This window comes from Tetrao urogallus (genome assembly GCF_951394365.1).
Source record: "Tetrao urogallus genome assembly, chromosome: 1".
NCBI classification, from domain to species: domain Eukaryota; kingdom Metazoa; phylum Chordata; class Aves; order Galliformes; family Phasianidae; genus Tetrao; species Tetrao urogallus.
In genome coordinates, this window is record NC_136813.1 from 137,050,631 (window position 1) to 137,069,046 (window position 18,416).

Consider the following 18,416-nt stretch of genomic DNA (forward strand, 5'->3'; position numbering starts at 1 on the left):
TTATGAGAAGTATCTCTTCCCATCTACTCCGCACCTGCAAGACCACAGTTGAGAACTACATGAAGTTTGGGACCTTGAAATAAATACTTCAGACATACTGGAGCAAGTCCAGAGGATAGCCTCTGCTACAATAACTATGCTGGAGCACATGGTGTATCAACAGAGGCAAAGAAATCTGGGTTTGTTCAGATTTAAAAAGACAAAGGTAAGGAGGGAATCCTATTGCTGTAGCAAAGATTAAGTCAACCTTCTCAGAGGTATACAGCAAAATGACAAGAACATTAAATACAAGTTGCAACAAAGGAAATTCCAATTAAACATTAGGATTGTATTTTATTTTTTATCCAGAAAAGCAGCCTCATATGGATCAGGTTGCCTAGAGAAGCTGGGGACCCATCACTCGAACAACAAAACATGACTGGACAAGCCATTTAGTAACTCGATCTAAGCTTACTCTGCATTCAGAGCAGGGAGTTCAACCAAAAGGCCTCTAGCAATTTCCCCCAGTACGAATGTCTCTAATAACGTCCGTGACAAAATGTGCAAGGAAACTTTACAATTTTTTGGGGGGGGAAAAAAAAAAAAAAATTAGACCACATTTCAATTCAGTGTGGGCAACTTTACATCTCTGTCAGCAAAACCAGTAACAGAATGCATCAGCCTTCAAAGCTGTGCTAATATTCTCCAGAATGAGCGAGTTGGCTAAGTCTGAAAAAATGCTTCCCTCCACTAACTCTTTGCCATTTGGGGAGAAAGAGAAGGCTTGCAGGGCTTTTCACAGCCTTGTTGTCAACTATTCATTTAAAAGTCAAGGTCTGATTCTGTGATCAGAAGACTAGGGCAAGGAAATACAAAGTCAGACTTTAAAACATGAAACTATGGAAAAGAACACCTTCAACACTATGGAAAGAACACGCAAGTCTTTGCCTATCCATAAGGGAAAGGATCAAACAGTTTTTAAAATGGAGGCAGGCAACAGCAACTTGATACCCTGTTTGCTAAATACCCCATTGTTTAAGTGTTCAGGTAAATACCTAGACAGAGGCACTGTCACAGTGTGATGGATGTGTTTAGGAACAGAGAAAAATACTTAGTTAAAAGACATCTTACAGCATTCAGCAGTACTAGGGGTCATTGCTACTGAAACACTGCAACATTTTTAAATGAAGGCTGAGTAGGAATTACCCAGCAAAGATGCTTAGTGAACATTATTTACCTTGTTTTTTATTTTTCTGCGGATTTTCTTCAGCACCTTCTCCTCTGCTTTTGTCAGGGGCAGTTTGGTAGGGATTGGGTACCCCTCTGCTATCAGTGTCCTCTTCTCCTCCTCTGTCAGGATGAGTGGGCCAGTCCCCTGCAATTTCTGCAAGTCACAGAATGAAGAAATGTAACACAGTGCACACAGCCCCAGAGAAAAGGTGTTAGGGAACAGAGTCTCTGCACACTAACTCAGCAGTCTCTTGCAACTGGAAGGAATGGAGGGTAAAGACCGTTTACATATCTTCCATTTAGAGACTGAGATGCTTTCAGCCCAGCTCTGAACATACTGAGGCCACCAGTAAAGCTTCTCGTCTCAAGCAGGGAAAGAGACAAATGAGAAGCAGTGCTGAAAACCCCTCCCTAAAAATCACCACTTGATTTCCAAGACATAGCAACAAGAGGACAGATGTAGATGTATTAGGGACAAATTAACCCAGTAGGGCTGGGTCCTAATGTAAAACACAATCCAGACTGGAAGAAACCTCATAAATGTGCTCAACCCTGCCTCAGTTAGGCACACGTCATTCCCTGTGGGAACAGGATAGACAAATGAACAAGAATTACTGGATATGCAGTTTTGATCAGAGCTGGGTTCATTCAAAGAACAACTGAAATTAGCAAATGTATGGCAAAAACAGTAATTTAAAAGCAAAAAAAAGCAAAACAAACAAAAACACACACACAAAAAAACCAGAAAAAAACAACTGACATGTTAAAAAAAAATACAGCTCAACTTACATGTGGTGCAGTCAGGAGAGGGGAATTGGAGAGTGCTGAAGCTGTGCGTGATGCCACTTTAGCTGCGGCGTGCAGCTGAATTGGGCTTGAAGGAGGGAGAGATCTAGCTGGGCTCTGCCCTCCCTCAGAGTCACTGCCGTGACTGCTGGGAGGGGTTGGAGGCAAATGCAGGGGATCAACTGCTGCATGGCAAGAGAGAAATACAACAACGTAAGGGTTGGAGTGCTAACATAAGCCTTCACCAGAGCCATTGATTCAGTCACCACCCAGTTTCCAGGACTTGGACCCTTTGCTAAATGATGGATCAAGCAAATGTGGCAATTTGGAAGACCTTCAGAGCATGCAGGCCTCTAAAGGAGGAATGAAACACAGCAGCTATCTTTAGGTCCAACTGACAAAACAAGGCTATGCTCATCTGCTCCAGTCATTTCTGCCTACACTTCCACACCTCCAAAAGCCTTGAGATTTAAGTATTAGCCTCCAGCATCAATACCCTGCTTCGGAAACCACATTAACAGAAAGGGCTCTGAGCTGGCATGCCTTCTCTCCAAAAACAACAGTCTTTCCCAGCCTTGCTATGGATTTAACACATTGCCAGTACTTTTCAAGAGAAGATAATGTTCATATAACATGTTAAGGAAAGAGAAATTCTATCCCCTAAGGGTCTGCTCTGACACAACTGGTTGGTAATGACAACCTCCTGACAGTGAAGGCTTTATTGGACCAGGAGCAGCAAAAGAAGCAACCCCAGGAATCTCTCTCAACATTTTGCTATCCACAGCCATCAGCAAACTTGCACTGCTCTGGCAGTCAAGAGAACCTGTGCTACAACTGGCAAGCTGACCAAATGGGACAGGATCAAGAGAAAGAGCACAATGTCTCAGCTACTCAGATTACATGAGCAACTAACTATGGCTGTTTTGGACCGTTTTTTGTGGGGCGTTTTGTTTTGTTTTGTTTTAAGTAAATTTATAGCAATTACAGTTGGAAGATAGAGGACTGGATTCTTCTAGGTTTTACAAATTTGAGTTGAAAAAATCAACTGGTGGAGGATGAAGGGAGAAAAAGTAACAGAAGTCATTATACACGAGCTCTTGTGTGATAGCATCTTAACTCTAGCAGTTGCTTTCTCCTGTAAGACAGTAAGTTCCTTAAGCTCACAAATCAAGCAATTTCATCTGCATTTTAGGTTAAGATATAAACTCCCTTTGTCCTAACTGCTAAGCCAGTTGCATCCCTTCCTAGAGCAGTTCTATTTATCTACATAAATGAATTCACTAACAGAATATCAAGCGTTCCTAACTGAGATGCAGTTATCTTCTTAAATTTCAGTATTTGGCTCTTTCAAACTTTTCTTAGGTCAATAGATTATGTGCCATAAAGCTGTGTTTTACACTAAGTGAAGGGATCATCACTCTTCCTACTGCTTAATTTATATAGTACAAAGGGACCCTGGTGATTCTCAGACCTGAACTGAAACGAATGTTCAAATGTTCAAATGCTTCTAACTTAATTTAATATAAACTCACATGCTTTCTTTTGCAGCTCAAGGCAAAGAGATTTAAATTAGTGAAGTTTTCTCTTGTACTTCTTTTCTATGCCTTGTTAAGTCCCATCTTAGGCTAGAAGAGAAATCTTCTTTTCTAAGATCTCTTCTAACCTAAATAATCTTGTTACGTTAAGGATTCAAGCTCCTTCCAGCAACTGCATAATTGTTAATACGTCACAGACAAAATAGGGATAATTTTTTTTGTGATGAGCAAAACAAAAACCAATTTAAAAAAAATCCACATAAATAGGTCAGAAAGATTGGCTTTTTAGCAGTCTGATTCAAATCCCTGGAAGGCATCAGCTTCAGCATAAGGATTAACATGGCAAACAAGGAAGCCAAATATTTAATCAGGGTAAAGTATACTCATCGTGCATTCTGGTCATTTCCCTTGCATACTAGATAGACAATTAACAGACCTTCCTTAGAAGAGAGATTCAGAAACTGATCCACTTCATGAGGCTCCAATTTAATCTCTGGAAGAGCTTTCTGGCTCAGTGGTTTCATCTAGAAAAGAGAAATTAAGAGCATGAAAACCCAAAGCACACATCTTCAGATCTTAATTGAAGGATACAAGGATGAATACTCCATAAATGGAGATATTTCCCTCTCCTACTCTGCTGCAGGCAAAGCTTTAACTGCTTCACACAGTTCTGCTTAGCCAGGCTACCGAAAACGCTGCCCAGCCAGGCTACAGAAAATGTTGCCCTGACTATTCCTGCTGTGGTGTTTTTTATTACTGTATTTAGTTAAATAAAAGATTATGCCTCAGAGATGACATCTCAGACTGAAAGCTAGCAAGCAACCCACTCAAATTACTTCTCATAGCAACAGAGCTGCCACTAGGATCTGTTGGACTACACAGCCAGTTTGAGCAGTCAGCAATGCTCCTGGCAGCAGGCAGAACCCATTTGAAACTACTGTCATCTAGGAGTGAGATGCTGAGCACTGTGTTATTGACCCCAAGTTCATTTCACCATACAGAGGAACTGTAATAGAGATGGCTGTGGCTGAATTATATTTAGAGGACATCTGACTTGCTTGTTGACAAGGCTGGCTCACCAGGCTGCCAAACTGCTGTCCAGTCTGCCTGAATTCTACAATCCTAGGTTTAAGGAAGTCAGTCTGGCACCTCAACATGCTCAATGTGGCCAAAATCTCTCCCAGAAAAACAATGTAATTAATTTGTGCAATAGTAGTGAGCCACCAGTTAGTTCCTCCACTGAAGGGGAACCATCAGCTGCTGCCATTCAAACTCCTGAATTCAATCACAATCAAACTAAGCCCTCATGAATGCCCCCTGGCTGCTCCAGGTATGGGAGAAGGGCATCATAAATTGTCCTTACTCGGCAAGTTGGTATGGAAGCAGCAGCACCTCAAAGTGTCAGAGCTTGACAGACCTGGCAAAAAGTGATTTAGCAGGCAAAAAGGAAAACTCTTCACTCACGGGGTCTCATTCTGATTAGGGGAAGACACAGCAGTGCTAAGGCAAGTCATTATGGAACTCCTAGCTTGTTACAGACTCCACAGTACAAATGAGTCACCTCAGCTGTGCCCAGTTCACTTGAGACTGTTTAAATAATTTTTAAAAGCATCAGCTCCAGGCGTTTGCGTTGTCTGTCATAAAAGAAAACTGCATCCAGCCAGTAAGACATAAAGATGCATATATGAGTTTTGAAACACAAACTCTACAGCAGTAGTGGGATACCAGCAAGCATTAGAAAATGTTAAAGCAGAGACCTTGATGAGAAACCTGAATGACGCCTTTGGCACAGAGGAGGCAGTGTTCTAGGAGAATCTATATCTAATTGCACAAAGAGAAGAAGAGAAAGTCTGCAAGTACCAGGACATCAGTATGCAGCTCAGCTTGTTCGCCATCCAGCGACATGGCAGTGACAGTGAGACTGACAGAGGGAGCAAGGCCTGACGTCTCGCACAACGCTGGCTCAGTCTTTATTGCTGCTGGAGTCAGTTCTGAACCCAGACACCAGTCCTCATTTTCCAGGTCACCTGCCAGGGAAGGAAATTGGATACCACATGTTTAGGTCAGGGACAGAGAGACTACAAATGAAAATAATGTCATCCCTCCTCCAGAGAAGGGAAACAAACACAGAAGACATTTCAGTCCATCAACACCACTCTGCCCTTCCTATTCACCTCTCAGTCAATGCAGACAACTGTGCTGTTTTGGGGCTGTAACCTAATCCTAGCCCCAGGATACACAGAGGAGCAGTGCAGAAAGACACAGAGCACTAATCACTGCATACTGCCAAAAGCTGCTAGCACCTAGCAAAACAAGATTAAACAAGTGTTGGGTAGAGCAGCCAGGGAGCCATGTCCTACACACCTAACTTAAGTTGACTCCATTTTATTCATTCTTGTAGAAGTACTGCTTAGCCAGCCTTCTGCTCCTTCTGCTGCCCGCAGTCATCACATACCTGGAGAGGTGATATTACACTTCTAAGAACAAAGGATTTTTCACTCTTTCAAATTCAAGACTTTTTCCCTAAGGATTCATTTAGTAAGTATAAAAGGGGACAATGGCTTTGATGATTTCACAGGAGAACAGTACCATGGTGATCACGCTAATTTCCTCCCCAGAGCGTTTTGGAGACACAGCACAGAATGCAGATTTAGACTGGCAGCAATGAAATGTGCATCACATGTTGGCAGAACTGGCTGCAGAGACCAACTTCTTAAAAAGAAAGCTTACTACCATCTTTCACTGAACAAAGCCAAAGGGTTTGCCTTGAATTGTCAAGAACTGGAAGGAGGTTGGTATGGTAAGTTGCTTGCTTCCCACCTGTATTCCTGGAAGCCACTTTGAAGAGAGATGTAGATATATTTTTGGCAAAATTGCAATTCTACCTTCAAAAAATCCCATTCCTAGAGCTAAAGTTCCGTACAAGGTCTTCTTTCCTCTTGGAGAAGACTACTCCTCACTGCTGCACCATAGTACAGTCTGCTGCCATAACTTGCCAGCAGCTGCAAGGGTCATAATCCATAAATCAAGCAGTTGGATTGCAAGGACAAACATACATAAAGGAAAAGGGTGTTGATCTCTCTTTCAAAGCCCTCCCTGCTTTTATATTCAGCATTTGTTGCATATATGGAATTAAAGCAGCAAGCAAGCACGTACACATAGAGAAGTACAGTTAGGACATGGCAACACAGTTTTGAACTATCTGGACACAGCATCAACTGCTAGGAGTTTTTCAGGGCACTGTGGCTATGCCACCAACAGTCTGTGAGGCTGATATAAGGCCTCTACACATTGAGCTGGTGGGATGTCACCAGCTGCAGGCAGGTAACAAAAATAAGAGCAGTCTGAGAGCCTCTGTGTTTGTCTCAGCTACTATTAAGACCACACAGGCATCTGGCACACAGGCGCTTGGTGGGGGCTGAGCGACTGCAAGAAGGGAGAAGAATGCACGTGGCCAGTGCTAGTCATTACTTTGTGGTGGACCTCACCTCCACCATTGGCAAGGAAAGAGGTAATTTGAGAAAAGACACACCAAGGAATTAAAACTGAAAATATGTATCCTGTAATCAGATGCTCTAGAGCAGCAAGCCAAACTCTGCCAAGAAAGTGAATGGTAAGGCAAGGGCTAAACACTGTACTTAAATTGCTTGAAGTGCTTAGTCCCAAAGCTTTCCAGGAAACACAGAACAATGAAAATGGAAGTATTTATGAAAAGAAAAACAAACTAACAAAACAACAACAACAAACAAAAAAACAGGTAGCATTAGCGTTGTCTAAATATTAACTTGGGAGAGGGGACACTGCTCTTTTTGCACTCTGTCTGCATGTCTCATAAACACAAGAATGTCATTCCATAGAATCACAGAATCAGAAGAGTTGCAAAAGACCTCTAAGATCACCTAGTCCAACCATCCACCTACCTCCAGTATTTCCAGACTAAACCATGTCTCTTAGTACAACATCTAAACGTTTCTTGAACACCTCCAGGGATAGTGACTTCACCACCTCTCTCCAATTCTGGAAAAAAAATTGTTCCTAATATCCAACCCGAACTTCCTCAAGAACAGCTGTTCCCCCTTGTCCTATCACTAGTTACATGGGAGAAGATGTTGACCCCCACCTTGCCACAACCTCCTTTTAGGTTGTAGGGAGTGATGAGGTCTTCACTGAGCCTCCTCTTTTTCAGACTGAACAAACTCAGTTAACCCAGCTGCTTAGTACAAAAGTTGTGCTCCAGACCCCTCACAGCTTTATTGCTCTTCTCTGGACACCTTGTAGCGAGGGGCCCAAAACTGAACACAGTACTCCAGGTGCATCCTGAACAGAGCTGAGTACAAAGGGATGATCATTTTGCTGCTCTTGCTGGCAACACTATTTCTGATACAAGCCAGGATACCATCAGCCCTCTTGGCCACCTGGGCACAGTGCTGGCCCACATTCAGCTAAGCATCAACCAACACCCCCAGGTACATTTCTTCCAGCCACTCTGCCCCAAGCCTATACCATTGCCTGAGGTAGTGTCCAAAGTGTGGGACCTGGCAATTGGTCACATTAACTTCATCCCATTGTCCTCAGCCCAGCTATCCAGCCTGTGCAGATCCCTCTGTAGGGCCTTCCTACCCTCAGGCAGATCCACATTTGCACCCAACTTGATGTCATCTGCAAAATTACTGAGGGTGCACTCAATCCCCTTGTCCAGGTCATCAACAAAGATACTAAATAGGACAGGCCCCAGTACCAACCCCTGGGGAACACCACTCCCGATGGATTGCCAGCTGTATTTAAATGTTTAAATGTTTTCACCTCCACCCTGCGCCCAGCCTTTCTGCCAGTTCTTTATCTAGCAAAGAGTGTACCTGTTCAAGCCACAGGCTGTCAGCTTTTCTAGGAGAACACCGTGGGAGATGGTGTCAAAGCCTTTGCTGAAGTCTAGGTAGACTGTGTTGACAGCCTTTCCCTAATCCATCCAGAGGGTCACTTGATCATAGAAGATCAGGCTGTTTAAACAGGACCTGCCTTTCATGAACCCATGCTGGCTGGGCCTGATCCCTGTTTGTCCTACACATGCCATGTGATCTCACTCAAGATGATCTGTTCCATAACCTCCTCTGGCACCAAGATCAAGCCAATGGGCCTGTAGTTCCCCAGATCCTCCTTACACACTTTTTTGTAGATGGAAGTCATACTGGAAAACCTCCAGTCCTCTGGAGGACCAGGAACACTGATAGAAAGCAGAAAAGCGGCTTGGCTGTCTCCTCTGCCAGCTCTCTGAGCACCCTCACAGGTGGAGTAGTAGGTCTCTAACTATTTCCATCTGAATTGTAGGGGGTTTGTTCTGCTCCCCATACCAAACTTCCTGGTCAGGGGGTAGACTACCCCAAGGATAACTGATCTGACTTTTAAAGTCAGATGTAAAGAAGCCACTGAGAACCTCAGCCTTTCCCTTATCCTTAGTGCCATTCTGTTGACAGCAATCACTGGTCAGTGGGTGAGTGGACCCCACCCTATTTGCTCTGTGTGGACCATTCAGATAGAACACCAGAGTGGTAGCTTTGCCTGGAAATCCATTATCCCTTGGTAAATGCAACTTTCAAACGTTTCTTTGGATAACTTCTTCCAAAGCCTCCCAATTGGGTGCTATGCACTTGCTGTCTCTCTCACCTCTGGTTCAAGCTGCACTGTGGCAGTGCTAGCAGTTGCAAGTTACTTTAGACTCCCTGTGGGAGAGAACGTTATGTATAAATGAGAGTTATCAGTGAACCATCTAATTAGCCCTGCACTTTGAGATTTGTGTTACCATACAAGTGGAAGAGTAGCCTGGCCATGGGTGCCCAGGGAAACAGGGCACAGCCTCTAAGACTTTGCTTTGTGATCTTTATCATTTCTAATCCCTGGATTCATCACAAGGATGCTGGCCATCAGCCCATCACTCTCCTCCGCTGGGACCTAAGCATGCTGCCTGACCTGACACCCCGCCATCACCGCTTAGCTCCGCACCAACTGCTCCAAGTTATTCCAGGCACTAAAGCTATTCTGACCAACTCACAGGTTTTCAGAGATAGCAACATGGTGCATTTAACACTGAGATAACTTTGAAGAACTGCATTTATCTGGTCTTTGACATTGCCTTTTAAGCATGGTGACAGCTGTCATTCCAGATGATCAGCTCTCTGAAAAGAAGGGATGGAGCAATGCACTGGTCAAATTCCACCCTCACATCCCCCTCTTCCTGATTTTCCCAAGCCCTTATTACACATTCATTATCACAGTTGGCATTGTGTAACGAGGCACTTTCTTTTGATGCATTCTTAATCCACCGCTAATCTCTCCTCAGATCTTCAAGGACATTTTCCTCTCTCCTTTCTCCACTTCCTGAGCACATTTGGTTGACATTACCTGAAAATCATTATTAGTTTATTCCTATAACAACTCCTAAAAGCTTCATCTGCTCTGCCAAGCCCTGATCTAGCAGAACAAGGGAGAAGTCCTTGCCAAAACTCTTTGAGAAAACTGCAAAAAACAAGATAAATTTAGGCACAAGGGAAAAACTGAACAGACTACGAAACACTGGTAATAAAGGCAAGGTACACCTTTTGAGACATCATTATTTCTGGTGGAGGTGCCTGAAGAACCATGGCAAAGGTTTCATGGAAGGACGAGAACAAGCACAGAGTTGCACGTGAAATCTCCAAATGAAAGGGCAATGGAGGATGGCTCAAGAGATGTACCAGCGGAGAAAGGAGGTCTTCTCAAAACCTGGTGAGTCATGCTGTGGAAACAGTAGGTGACTGGGGTCTAGAAATTGAAGGTAAATACTCATCGTTATATCCAACATGATCCAGGAGGCACAAGTGAACTAGTAAGACAGAGACCAAAACAATAGACTGAGAAAATGCCCTTCTAGATGGATATCAATAAAGCAACAGTGTACTACCAAGTTGAGACAAAATATGTTGCATGTCATTCAGCGATAAGAAAAGAAAGCCTGAGCAAGAGATCTAGCTAGTTGAATGGCTAGGAAAAGCTACATCCTAAAGATTGTCGCTTTGGTCGTTAAAGATCTCTTCCCATCCTGAAAATCCTGACAAAAAAGTTCACTGCTGAGCAAATGATGCTGGCTGCTAGGATCTGCCTGCCAGCCAATACTTCCTACGAATCTCAGAGCTCTGTCATGCAATGACTCTAGATGAGAACCATTTCAGCAAGTCCATGGATACCAAGCATTTGGCACATTAAATCTGTCACTTAAGCAGTCCATAGTTTACGAAATCCCAGATCCTATGTGCAGTGCTCAAGCACTGCTTAATTGCATGCACAGTCTGTAAACTGAACATCGCAGTTTGCAAAGCACCCTGGTATTAAGAAACATCTATGAAGGTTTATTTCAGTGTATCATTGTAATGACATAAATCTAAAAATAGCAATGTCATGATGTGATCCAAAGCTCTCTCTTTAGAACCTGTGTCTTACCCAACACACAGAATGCACAGCACTCCCTCAACTGAGAAGCTCTACCATGTTTTGTTATTCTCATTGCTTCCTGATGCACAGTATCATCTCTCCTTTACCAAACGCAATTCAAATTCAGTTCCCACAGAGCTGTTTAATTCCCTCCTAGGGCACAATCAAAATACTTCACCAACCTGAATTAATTTCCACGGTGGTCCTGAAAATTCAAGTGAGCCACGCAGAGATTAAGGCCACAAAGTACCTAGTAATTTAAAATGACCAACTGGAGACACTGGCAATTGGATTTTTCAGGTGATTTAGCATTGCTATTATATTTCACTTAATCAAAACATAGTATGCACTGAGTTCAGGTACAGCTATGAGCATCTAGTACTTCTGCAACTTAATCTTCAGTTTCAAACCAAACATCCAAAAAATCCAACTCATCACAGCAAACAAGTGTTTGTGGCACTTGAAACTATGATCTCCCATGTCCAAGAAGAAAAATTATATTTCTTTAGAAAGCTTTTAAGTGCTGCTTTTGTCATTAGCCTGTCTCACTTTTCCTGTAGACTCATTTAGCATTTTCCACATACTTTTAAAGCAAACAAAATCCAAAATCAAAACAAGGTAGGAAGCTTACAACATGCCAAAGCAAGTTCAATCAGTGACACAAAAAACTTTAAGCATGACCCTTGCTTTCCCAGCTGTACTCATCATGTATCTTGCTTGGTTCCAGGTACAAGACTGGCAACACGTAAGACAATGTGTATGCAATAAAGCAGGAAAGGATGCTCAAAATAAGATGTATTTCTCTGTGCTGTAAGTACAAGCACTGCACGTGGTGTATATTTACACAGACTGCCCATGTAGCAAACAAATCTCTTCTCTCCTTCAGCTTTATCTCAAAACCCCTAACACTGTCCCTGGTTCAAACATCTGCTGTTAAAATGGACAGTGACAGTCAGATCCACCACACATACTACAAGCAGACTCCCTTTTACCTTTCCTTTCTCCACATCACTACACCACAAAGCGAAAAGGCCGTTCAACGAAAACTTAAGGCCTTGAAAATTCATTATGAACAGTGAGTCACAGAAGTGCTTGGGTTTTGATGTACAATACACCCAAGTTTTTAATTTCTCTATGTGCTGCCTACCACGTATTATGATGTTAGTCTGAAATAAAAATGGAGATCAGAGCTCCTCTAAGCATCACAGCTGATGCAATAGTCGGTACATACTATTTAGGCATAGATGAAAAACACATACAACCAAAAAAGGCTGTGTTTGTGCAGCAACCAAAACACCACCTCTACAGATTCCTAACTTTGTACTTTCAGCTGCCAATGTTTTCTATGAAGGATCCTGTAACTGGAGGGGGAAGGAAAACAAAATAAAGCAACCCACATACTTTGCTATGCTTATGGGTTCCATTTCTATAAAAATCAATCAAAACTCTCCCACAGAGCTCTCAGGTAGCCGCCCATTGCTGAAGGAAGAAGCCAGGTTTCTCCCTTCTCTTAAAACAGCTACTTGGATGCTGTGGTAACTTAGAGGACAGAACTACTTTTGCCCTCAGGTTTGTCTAAAAGGCTATTAAGAACTTGTCAAAATATGGCAAGATTAATATGTATTACTTATACGCACATTAAAAAATACATATATATTGTTAATATATTTTATATATATGTGTGTGTGTGTGTGCAATATATACATATGCAAATATATATATTTTTAGTCCTAGTCTCCTAACAACACCATGTGCCACTTTCTGGGATAATTCATATTTCTCTGTTGAGCTGCAATGTCTTACTTCTTCCTTTTACCACAGAATACTATTAGAAAGCAGGGTAGTAAAAAGGAAGAATAAGGTCAGAAGTATTTACTTCATTTGTACAGTTTACTTCACAGAGAAAGAGTTTCTAGCTGGTTTTGCTTTCCCCCAATTTTTTTTTTCTTTTTTTACTTTATTTACTTCTATCCAACATTATACTTCACTTTATAAAGATGAATTTTTCAACTTCACCCAATATACCAACTCCTCTCCTGAGAAAAAGTAAATCAACTCCAGTATTGACTAAATTTCACCTTCTGTGATGGATGTGTGGAGAAAGAGAGCTAATGAAATAACTAAGAAGATCTCCCTTGCTTCCTACTTTCAATTCAGCACTGTTCATTGAAGAGTTTAACAGAGCCACGTTTTGCAAGCACAGCCAAGTTGAATCAGTGATTTGCTCTGTATTTTTTGGTAAATGAAATTAGAGATGCGCTACACATTCCAACCCGCCCTCACCCAAGTGACAAGAATGCAAGTGCTCAGCAAAAAAAAAAGTGATTTTGACCTCTTTTTCCTGCGGTATAAAGGAAGGTGGCATCACTAGGCAGTCACATGAAGTACATACCATCAAACCTTATCTTCAACATGCACATACAAAAAAAGCATGCCACCGTAACTACCATGCCACATTGTAATCATGCAGAAAACAGATGGATATGCTGAATGTCATTTGAAACAAGCCTGCAGATAAGACAAGTGGAAGTACTTGAGGGTTATCCTTACACATATAAGCAGGATGAAGAGGCTGTCTATGTGTCCTCCAAGTTCACTGTCCAAGCAATAGATAAAATAGCTAGAATGTATTAATGAATAATGAGCATGGCCTAAGCCACTCCGAACAAGGGTTGGAGCCATGCTTGCAGCACAGGTCTGTGTGTGCCTTTTGGTCAACGTCCGGCTCTTGTCTAGACCCACCTCAGAGAAGGCTGACTGCTCCCTTGTCCTTCTCACTTCTTGGCTCACATAGCCCCTCAGTAGACACAATACCCCTTCATAGCACATGAAACACTTGGGCCCCACAGTGAGGAAAGAGACCACTGCCACCCCCACCTCTAGTAATGATAATGACACCAGATCCCTTGAAGCAGCCTCCACAGACACAACACTGTTTGACCAGCAAACACTGGGATCCTTTTTAAAGCACCAGGAAGGCAAAAAATAAATAAAAGGGGAAAGATGAGGAGCAGTGATACGCATCCATCCCAACACATGGCAGAAGCAGCAAAAGAAGCAATAGCTAAACCGTTTCCTCCCTGCTCTTATTTATTATTCTTATGGGGAGAACAATGTTATTCTTATAGCATCACCCTTAACAAATGTGGGAATGAGATGCTGAAAGAGGGACGGCAAGCACTCCAATGCCAGTCACGAAATTGCTGTTTTACAAAAAAGCTTTCACTGCTCTGCAGATATGCTTGTGCCTTATAAGAAACTATTCTGGGAATCAAATCCCACCATAAAAGAAGAGGAATTTAGGCCTCCAATGCTATCTAAGCTCTCCTCTCTCTTTTCCAAGCAAAGAACCCTTTGCTTTAAGATCAGCTTTTACCACATCAGTCTGTGCCTCTTGCCACTATGTCAGTTGATCATCCATCCCCCTGTACTCAGCACTGATGAGGCCACACATAGAGAGGCCTCCAGTTTTGGGCCTCTTGCTACAGAAAAGACATCAAGGTGCTGGAGCATGTCAAGAGAAGGGCAACAAAGCTGTCTGAAGCACAAGTCTTATGGAGGGAGGCTGAGAGAATTGGAGTTGTTCAGTCTGGAGAAGAGGAGGCTCAGGGGAGACCTTATTGCTCTCTACAGTGACCTGAAAGGAGGTTGTGGTGAGGTGGGGGTCAGCCTCTTCTTCCACATAACAGTGACAGGGTGAGAGGGAACGGCCTCAGTATGCACCAGAGGAGGTTCAGGTTGGATATTAGGAAACATTTCTGCTCAGCAAGAGCGGTGCTGCAGTGGCACAGGCTGCCCAGGGAGGTGGTGCAGTCACCGTCCTGGAGGTGTTCCAGAACTTTGTGGATGTGGCACTGAGGGATGTGATCAGTGGGCATGGTGGGGATGGGATGGTGGTGGTTGGACTGGGTGATCTAGTGATCTTTCCAACCTTTTTTTTTTCCTTCTCCTTTAGAAGATTCTGCTGTCTTTTTTGAAAAATTATTCATAAAAGTACTATGTTCAGTTAACAGTAATATCTCAGCTTTCCAAATTTTTATCCCCACGTGGATGCTCTGAAGGCATATCCATCCACATGAAGGCAGCAATCAGGCTTTGAGGCACATGAAAAGGACTTAATGGTCCCAGAAAAACCACTAAGCGAACATGAACTCCCAGTGCAACTGTATAGCTACAAGAGAATGAGATCACTGGTTCCAGAAACAGCAGGACTGGAAGTGGGAGGAGTATTCCCCTAATATTCGTAATTTGTGAAACTGGCTCCTGTGGTTACTTTGTGGAGAGTTTTAAAAAGGAATTGCACACATTCCTTTGTTTAGAAAGGAAATGCAAGAATAGTTCAATGTCCAGAAGATAACCGAATAGGACAGCACAGAAGTGCTGTTCATTTAAACTCTATCCAAGCAGAACTCAAGAGAGAACTTAATCACAGCCCACAAACACCTGGGGAAAGAGGTTTCTGAGAACAGATGGTTCTCTGCTCCAGCAGGGAAAAGGCCATAAAGAGACCTGACGTGTGGAACTGGAAGCTAAAGAAGGTCTGACTGCAAGCACAGTTGTATGTTAAAACAGTAAGTGTAAGTGATCACCAAAATGCCCACCTCTAAATCAGAACTGACATTTTTCAGATGCACTGATGCAGAAGTTTTAGGCTTGACTCAGAGAGAGCTATAGAGATTTTGGACCTCAGACACATTAAAGGTCAGAAACCTTTTCATACTTCAAAACTGCAGGTGCTGATAAAGACTGACTGCTACCCCTCCTCGTAAAAATGCTCAAATTCAAGTTACCACTGCCAAATGGCTTCCTCCCCATAAATAAACAAAAATTAAAAAATAAAAAACACAAAAAATTGCATTTGTATGTACTTGCAAGCATTATCAGCATGGCATTCACAGCACCTTTTCAAAACACAAGATTTTTTTTTTTTCAACATAGTCAGAGCAGAGAAGTTCAATGAGATGCAAACAATGGAAACTGATTTGGTAGTGGAAGAAAAATAGACAGAAATAGGACAGTACATGTGAATATCACCTGTAATTATGTATTATATTCTATAAATAAAACCTATGATACATATAATAAATACGACGAGTTATACATATATACACATACATATTTTACATGTGTATGCATATAAAATGTATGAAGACAAACTTGAGCCTTGAGCCCACAGGTGCCTCTATGCAAAATGATAGCATGTGACTTGGATTACTGCATGCAGACTCTGTACATAAAGAAGCATTTCCCTGTACAAAGCACTGTGTAGGATAAGGACTGGATTTGTCATTGTGGAGCTATCTGCACTGGAGAAGTGGAAACAATTTTGTGGGTTCCCTCCCCTTTCCTAAAACATGCAGGGAAATGGAGATGAAGCTTAAAAGGAAACTTAGGCTTCAAAAGTGCATTGAAGGGAAATATAACCTCAGCAATAATAATTTAAAAAGCCCAGTAACAATACACGTTATATTCTGGGGCGAGCCTGAGTTTTGGTGCAAGCAAACATAAAAGAGAAACATTCCATTTCTGCAGCAATCACTGTCAAACTTTTAGCCAAGGCAAGCTGCTTCAAATCCAAGAGCAACTTCAAAGCATTCCTGGGAAGGAAAGCATGAACAGGAGGGCAGGTGAAGACCAAGACAAGCCTCAGAAACAGAGCCCTCAGGGGACTGGGAAAGGAGGGCACCCAGCCATCTGACCACAATTTCAAGAGAAAAACCATCCAAATGAGTAGTTGGCTGCCCAACCTCTCACCCGTGAGGCTCACCAAGTGAAAAACAAACATAAAACCCAAACACGTGCCAACCTTGAGACACTGTCCACTTGCTGCAGTTGATCCCAAAGGATGAAAAGCCCCATGCAGCTGCTGCAGCCCCTGCTTGTAGGTTTTTACCTACAGACCTCACACATCCAAAACAAGGGGCAGCTGCTGTTTCAAGAAGTTTGTGCCTACAGCACACAAGGCAAGGGCTGAGAGAGAGGGGATGAACCCCACACTTGTACCACAAGTCACGCAGGAGGCTAACCAGTGTTTCTGCTGAAACTCCTGGCTTCCCTTGCTGCTTGCTGACTTCAGCCTTCCCTTCCAAAGGGATGCAGAGACAGGAAGAGTGGAGGAACATGTACCAACTGTAATAGAAAGCAAAGATTTTCTTTCCTAACCATTTATGGCTGTCAAGCAAACCTGCGTCCTAAAATCCCTAACAGGACCAAGAAGTCTCCCTTATCAGCCAGCCTTATCTTCTTCCTCCCCTCCCAGCTTCCTGATATCTTCCCAAGAAGTTTTTTCCACTTCACAACAACCCGCCATACTTCTTTGCAGCTACACTGCAGTTGTCTCTTAAAATCCATAGTTTACAAACAGAAAGCAGAAACCTTCTCTGACAGGAGTGGCAGAACCAGTACAGCTCCTCAGTACCTGCGATGCAGCCTCCTTTCTCATGGCAAGACATGGATCCCTTCCCAGGCCAGGATCCTTATTCTCCAGCTCCAGCAAACACAAGTGTACAGGTAGCCAGCTGCAAGCAAGCAGCCCAAACCTATAAACCTCTCTGAAATATCTCTAGTCTTAAAATTTTATGCAAAATTGAATATAATAGATTCTTGGGAAGGAAAAAAATATATATACCAGATATCTTGCACACATCTGCTTTAAAGTGGTTACACTTGTCAGTGCATTCATAAACAGAAGATGTAGGGACTGATGCTTTCAGAGAGTGCACATTACTAACAACCTGCAAGTGTTCAGAAAAGGTCTTCCACATAAATCTACAGAAATAATAAATTGGAATAAATAACTTAGGAAAAACTGGCGTTGGGATCCTGATCTTATGGATATTCACATTCACTTTCACATTTACTTTGTAGTCAACAGGACTTCTCAAAAGAGTTGAACCCAGATCTGACACACTTGCTTGGCTTTACACTTCCAGCACTGTTGTTGTTGCTGCTTTTAAACTCTTCAGGCAAGATTTCCCATCAGGACGCTGCTCCAGCTACCCCAAAGTGCTGCTCCCTTGGCTGGGCTGTGAATGTACCACTGCTATCTGCAGTGCACCCATTGCCATGGAAACAAACTTCGTATTTTTAAAGACAGGCAGGCAAGGACACCAGATCCATGCGGAACAAAGCCAATCCAACCACCCATCACCCTCTGTGGGGACATCTTACTTCTATCCTACCTGAAGGCTGGACCAGTATGGGGCTCCACAGTTACTTGCAGCTCTCAGGTGGCACCCAAGGGCTGAGCAACAGATTGGCCTCACATAATTAAAATGCACTGAGTTGGAACAGACACACTGTAAGCCAGCTGGCATCTAAATATACGCAAGCACACTGCACTTAAGAAGTTACCTTTGTGGAAAGGAGCTAGCAGCTCCAGGTCATGTTAACAGAACGCCTACTGGAATGAATCCCAGTAAGGAC

At 42.8% G+C, this 18,416-nt stretch overlaps 1 protein-coding gene across 1 annotated transcript in view; it reads right to left on the minus strand.

Moving 5' to 3' along the window:
* CREB3L2 (cAMP responsive element binding protein 3 like 2) overlaps positions 1-18,416 on the minus strand; it is a gene marked incomplete at both ends in the record, with an annotated part of 71,710 nt that overhangs the window by 12,708 nt on the left and 40,586 nt on the right. Inside the window, 4 exons of the mRNA XM_079536790.1 lie at positions 1,217-1,363; positions 1,999-2,180; positions 3,967-4,054; positions 5,391-5,557. Of these exons, the coding sequence (XP_079392916.1) occupies positions 1,217-1,363; positions 1,999-2,180; positions 3,967-4,054; positions 5,391-5,557 (584 nt within the window). The remainder of the gene's footprint in view (positions 1-1,216; positions 1,364-1,998; positions 2,181-3,966; positions 4,055-5,390; positions 5,558-18,416) is intronic.